This window comes from Oryzias melastigma, linkage group LG8 (assembly GCF_002922805.2).
Source record: "Oryzias melastigma strain HK-1 linkage group LG8, ASM292280v2, whole genome shotgun sequence".
In the NCBI taxonomy this organism is placed as follows: domain Eukaryota; kingdom Metazoa; phylum Chordata; class Actinopteri; order Beloniformes; family Adrianichthyidae; genus Oryzias; species Oryzias melastigma.
Genome location: NC_050519.1, coordinates 23,885,071 through 23,891,320, shown reverse-complemented (window position 1 = coordinate 23,891,320; position 6,250 = coordinate 23,885,071). Strand labels below are relative to the sequence as shown.

The window sequence follows — 6,250 nt, the reverse complement described above, 5'->3', positions numbered from 1 at the left end:
AACTACTGCCGCTCTGCAGAAACTATGTCTTGGAAAACAACACAGTTTTTTGTATTATTTTGAAAAACAACATTTATCACAATCAAAGGACCTCTGAAAATGTCTTAAAAAGTAATGAACAGATGAGTGGGTCTTTAACCAGTTATGCCTTTATGTGGTTTGAAGTTTATATAAAATGTAAGTAGATTTAATTTAGAAATAATAACTTATTTTGTCTTCTGCAGGCAGCGAATTCCTCCTTTCGGTAAGTTTTTCATTTACATCTTTGATAAAACAAACAAAAAAAACAAGAAGAAGAACCTAATGGTCATTAATTGTTCAAATGTTAATTTTTCTAGCCAGCTGTTGTGACTGACTCTCCATTGAAGCAGCCAGGTATTTTTCCTTCCTTTATATTGACAAAAGTCTTTTTTGATCAAGTGCTTCCCCAGTTGTGGTAAATGACAAAGGTTATTGGGTCATTATTTAAAACCCAAACATTTTTTTGTTCTATAAAAGTGCTTTCCATTTCCTCACATGACTTAAAAACATTTAGTCTAGTGCTACATGGAACAAGTCTTCAAATTAATTTGGGTAATGCCTGGCACCAAAAAAGCAATAGTAAATCTTTAGAGTGAAATAAGGGGCAAACGAGACAGAAATGCCTGGAACGTGTCTCATTTTAGCAGTAGGGACTTGGCTGGATGTTAAAGTTAGAGTCTCTAAAGACAGATCTAACCAGTTTGCTCGTTTGTGTTTATGTTATGACCCGCTCCATTCCTCCGAACAAATACCTCTCCAGACCCTCCAAGCATCAACCTGATGCCAGATTTAAAGGAAATAAACCCTAAAGTTTCGCCCACAGGTAAGATATAAGTTCAGGGAATAACAGCAGAACAATTTGAAGCAAGGTTGGAAATATCTTAAAGACAAACTGGCATGGATAAATGGAGCAGCGGGAGCACAACGCAAAAAAAGCAGCCCAGACCTCAACATTTCATTTTATGTGGTCTCTGTCATGTCCTGGCAGACAGTTCAGCATGACATAAAGGTTTTGTGCTTTCCAAAAGTAAGAAACCAAGAACAGGTTTGTTTTGCAGACCGTATTTATGAAGAATGAGGACAAAAAATCAGGGATGGGAATAGACGCTGCTTGGCTGATGTAAACCATGAAGGGATAGAAGAAGTGAATTTACAGAGATAGGCCCTTTGTCTTTAGCGAAACATCAAGTGCCAAACTCAATATCTGTGTTTTACCTAAATCCTTTTGGACAGAGAAGACAAGAACAAAACTAACGTCAGGCTCTGCAGCGCATGACTTGTTTCTTGACTAAGTCTTTGTGAGAGCGCCATACCACCTGTTAGAACACTACGCCACTGTAAAACCACTCCTCTCATCCAAAATTCTACCAATAAAACAGCAAGACGATTACCCATGAAGAGTAACATGTGTTAGTGGAATGCTTTTTCTTTTTGTATTTTCTACAATCCGTCTGATTTCTGTGCCATGACTGTGCGTTTCTCTGCAGGTATTAACATGTGCGCTTCAATACCCTCTTTATGCGGCCGTGGAAAATGCATTTCGGTACAGACTGGCTACACTTGTCTGTGTGAACCTGGATTTAAGCTCAGTGCCTTGCAGACCAATTGCATCGGTGAGAATCATAAGTACTAAAACATAAACTTTGTGTTATTTATGGTGGTACTCATAATGTTTCCAAAGTAACGCTGCTTTTACACCAGACATGATTCTCACGGCGATTTGGCAAATGCTGCCTCAGTTTTGATGTTCGTCAAATTGCTGCTCGACCCTTGTCCAATAATGTGTCCATAAGTTTTAAGCCTCATCGTTACACAGAAGCATTGACTGTATATCCGTGTATCTCAGGTACAGTCAATGCATGGAAGACACAGATGATGTTGTGAGAACAAGTTTATTTATTTTGAAAAGCTCTGGGTTCATGAGACTCTCCCATTACAGAGAGGTTCACCATCTACTGCAGGAGCTGCGTCTGAATGACGACGCTTTCAGTGGTACTTCCATCTCTCTGTGACCCAGTTTGGTGACTTTCTATCCCACAAGTCCGAGGAGGGCAAAAATCTTTATCAAAATAAACTAGATTACCTTTTTATTATCAAGTCAATAAAAATAAGAAAAGTTCAGAAGGAGGACAAATGTCAATGATCTGCTTCATCGTTAGCACATCATGGGCCAAAGCTGACATTTTCATGGATTGACATAAATTCTTTGCCAAATTTCAGAAATTTGAACTCTGGAAACATTGCACAGCGAAATATTTACTCAAAACAGGCTGCTCATTTATTCTGCTCTAATTGGTGTGAAACCGTGTTGGTAAGCGAGAACACAAGAGATGTCGCAGACTCCAGAAAGGAGCCGGAACCAGAGTCATATCTGTCAGTGCAAACAAGCCTAGAGTACCAATCACCCGATTAAAAAAATTAATTAAAGTAGCCAAAATGAAAGGGATCCACTTGTTTTTGTCGACCTGTTCTTAAATGGCTGACTGCAGGACACAAAGAGAGCTGCCAAGATTCTGTGACCTCCTATCCCAATCATCTTCTAGAAAACACAAAATGCTTAACTTAGATTCTTTTACAGTTTTATAGTAAATTCATCCAAATAAAAAGCTTTCTTTTTTTCTTCTATAGATGTAAATGAGTGTGATGAAAACCCATGTGAAGGGAAGGGTCGCTGCATAAACAGCCATGGCTCCTACTCATGCCAGTGCCACAGTGGTTACAGCCAGGTGATCACACAGAACAGGAAGTTCTGTCAAGGTGAGACTCTAACGCACAGTTAAAGATAAAATGTCAAAATAAAAAAACATTTGTGCTGTCTAATTAAAAGATGTGGAGTACAACAGTAACGTTGCTTTCCTCTGCTAGTGGTTTTCTTTTCACTGGCAGACATTAATGAGTGCAGCATGCCCAACAAATGCCAGAATGGGAAATGCGTCAACACGGAAGGATCTTACACCTGTGAATGCAACAGTGGTTTTGCCAAATCGTGGAGAGGCCAATGCGAAGGTGACTTCCAAGCAAAAATCCACACAGCAGCACAAACCCAGCTCCACCTATCAACATTTTTGAAGTTACCCACATTTTCCTCTGATCCGAGCCAGGAAGTGAACTTTTTCCTTCTCGGCCGAGAGAATACATGTACAATTAGGAAACACAAACTCTTTGTCTACAAGTAGTTTAGTAAGCAGCTCTTTTTTTCTGTCCCACCTTCTGCTCGAGCAGATGTAGATGAGTGCAAGGATCCCAGCTCGTGTCCCAGCGGGATCTGCATCAACACACTGGGCTCCTTCCAGTGCCAGGCCTGCAGCCCCGGGTTTAGACTCATCAATGAAAGATGTGTGGGTAAGGTAACCGTCAAAGCAACAGAACCAAAAAAAACTTTTTAATTAGTTCTGTCAGTTCTGAAAAAAGGGCATCTGTCATTTTCTGTTAAGCAACATAGACATAAAAAAGGCCTGGACCCTGAAACACGAAGGGCACATGGCAACAGATTTATCAGCAGTTTGCTGTATGCTGCTGGACTGTTAGCCAAGTGGCATACATTTGATCAAATCTGTAGCCCTACGTTCAATATTAAGTAAAATATAGACACAATCAGAGGTCCTGCAGTGTGTTTTGAGCATCTGGTGCAGCGGTCAAGCAGAAGCGAGTTTTGGACGTCGCAATGCAATTTAGGCACCTTGATGTCGCATCTGCATGTCACATGCCTAAAGTTGAGTCCCTGACTGGTCAACACGAGGCATCTTCTTTGCACCGATGACAGCAGCCTCTCACTGTCTCTGCTTGTTTACATTTCCATGGGTAATGCACAAACCGTCATATACTTACCTCATTTATTTTTAGTGTTTTGACTAACTTTTTTTTAAGAAATAGTGGAAAATACTTCCATGTAAGGAGGGAAAATATATACTTTTGGATACAGCTTTGAAAAAAAAAAAAACAATGCTTTATTGGACCTTGCAATTTTGAGCCCAACAAGACAAGATGGACAGGAGGACCAAACGTCATAAAAGATGAATGAAAGTAGTGTTGCAAGCTCCTTATTAAGTAAATGACTTGTGCATGCTTGGTTTCCAGAAACTTGATTTTGAGGTTGGTCTCACTAAATTGTCTTTAGGTGTGTGTGTCTGGCCATGCAACAGAATGGTGACCTCTGTGTATCCCACCTTCACCCAAAAGTGCCTGGTTGAGACTAGCATTGGAGATGAATGAATGGATAAAAAGATGAATAGATGCTTAGAATAAGTCAAATTTAAATCCCACACTGTAAACTGTGTTGAATCCACTGGAACATTCATTTCATAATGTGGCGTGGAGTAAATTTCCCTACACTTGAGAACTGTCACACCGACCTTTCCAGGCAGGTTTGATGTGGGCGGAGCCTCACAGCAGCATCTATTCTTGCTGTGTGAAAATAGTGATGGCAGAACAATACGAACGTTCAAATTTCAGCTCCCAAACACCAAGAAAGTCTCCAGTGACACCAGGAAAAGGCTCCAGATTCATCTCTAGACGCTTCTGATAAAAGAAGTCACCAAGGAGGCTGGAAAGTTGCTAAATATAGTGAGAAAGTTGGCGAGTTTGCAACACTGTATGAGAGGAGACGAGGGTCGGCCCACTGCAAAGAGTTCATGACACATAAACAAGTTTCTTCACTTACCCAAAATGTTGCCCTTGGTTTAATTTACAGGTGATACTTAGTCTGGAGAAACAGTTGCTGACAGCCCTGAGTGCATGTTAGGCCATGTCCACACGTAGCCGGGTATTTCTACAAACGCACATCTGCTGACCTCCGTTTTAGAAAAAAGTGTTGCGTCCACACGTGATCGTTTTAAAAACAATTCCATCCACACGTCCCCGCATACTTGCATTCTTGGACGCGGTTATGAGCTTGTCAGAACAGTAGTTGACAGTGGCAAATTGGAATTTCGATAATAAATGCTCCTAATGGAAACACTACAATTTCGAAAAAACTCGCATTTTTCGAAAAAAAGTTTATGCGCTTACAGTAGGTGCCATTTGGAGCGTATCGAAACAGACATTTTTCGCAAAACTGTTTTGGAAAAACTTTTTTCGAAATAGATGAGCCTCTTTGTGTGTCTGTGAACATCTTCATCTGCAGCTGCACTTCTGCAGCTTGGAGCCTGAAGATGCTGAAGTCTCGTTTGAGGAAAAGCGCGAGAGCAGGGACAGAAACTTAAATGCATCTGGTCGTGTTTTTAAACAGAAATGGTCCAGCAGCTTACTTGCTGGAATGGTTATTTAAAAAAAAAAACGCTGAGCAGGTTTCTCACGCTCACCTGAGACTGTCAATAGACTCTGCGCGGCACGGGCTCTCCAGACAGAGCTGTGACGTCACCGCAATGCTCCTTTTTTAGTGAATCAAATGAAAAAATACTTGTTCTCATTCATCGTCGTGATCTAATGACTTATCGCGTGAGTTGGTTTGTGCTTTATCGCAAAATGATGATTTAATGGAAACAGCGTAATTTCCAATCATTGTTTTTTTCAAAATTCCTAGAATTTAGATAAAGTTTTGCGCAAATGTGTAATGGAAACGCAGCTAGTACTGATGTGTATGCATTAATTGTCACAAAAAGTGACGTTTAAAAGCGCAAATCACCGGTTATTCATGTCCACACGCAGACGCAGAACCGGAGTTTTCCAAAATCTTCACTTTAGCCGGAGTTTTCCAAAACCACCGTTTTCAGTGACTGAAACCTTCGGTTTCGTGTGGACGATAGGCCGAAACGCATAGAAATATATTCGTTTTAGCAGATACCCGGGTACGTGTGGACAAGGCCTTATGTTTGGGTTAGCACAAAAAAGCCCCCACCAGCAAGTGACCTTTTTAGCATAACAAGCTGGCTGCTCTTACTTACCACATCCCCTCTCCCCTGTGGATCTTTTGGAGTTTTTGGGAAACTTTAGCTTCTGAAGCCACTTTCCTAAAAATGTTCCAAAAAGGTTTGCATAAAAGAATTGACTAAAAATAAAAGATCTTCACTTGACTTTGTTTCTTTTTTTCCACTTCCCCTTGAAACTTGACGTCCCACTCTAACCATTTTTTTTTCGGTTGTAAAATCCTTCCCAGTAAATGTATATCAGAATTTAGGTAATAATTATCCAAAAATGTCAGTATGTTCATATGATTTTAACACCATTTCTAGAGTTCCATGGAGCTCCATTTGTTTGCCTATCTGTGTTCTTCATCAGACATTTTCATTCA

The 6,250-nt window shown here is 40.4% G+C and overlaps 1 protein-coding gene across 2 annotated transcripts; it reads left to right on the top strand.

The window, feature by feature from the left end:
- The first annotated feature begins 1,511 nt into the window (after positions 1-1,511).
- Positions 1,512-4,367, top strand: LOC112146910 (latent-transforming growth factor beta-binding protein 2-like). 2 transcript variants are annotated; one of them, XM_036213265.1, is made up of 4 exons: positions 1,512-1,634; positions 2,650-2,778; positions 2,908-3,027; positions 3,244-4,367. In XM_036213265.1, the coding sequence occupies exons 1-4, from the start codon at positions 1,517-1,519 to the stop codon at positions 3,405-3,407; spliced, it is 531 nt and encodes a 176-aa protein (XP_036069158.1). In that variant the 5' UTR covers positions 1,512-1,516; the 3' UTR covers positions 3,408-4,367. The 2 variants fall into 2 exon arrangements, with proteins under 2 accessions (XP_036069158.1, XP_036069157.1); XM_036213264.1 differs by lacking the exon at positions 3,244-4,367 and having other exon boundaries at positions 2,908-3,223.
- The last annotated feature ends 1,883 nt before the right edge of the window (positions 4,368-6,250 follow it).

Excerpts from the sequence above, each read along its gene's own strand:
- LOC112146910 (XM_036213264.1), top strand. The coding sequence starts at position 1,517 with ATGTGCGCTTCAATACCCTCTTTATGCGGCCGTGGAAAATGCATTTCG. Across the intron at positions 1,635-2,649 it reads CTTGCAGACCAATTGCATCG|ATGTAAATGAGTGTGATGAA; the intron begins GTGAGAATCATA and ends TTTCTTCTATAG. Across the intron at positions 2,779-2,907 it reads GAACAGGAAGTTCTGTCAAG|ACATTAATGAGTGCAGCATG; the intron begins GTGAGACTCTAA and ends TTTCACTGGCAG.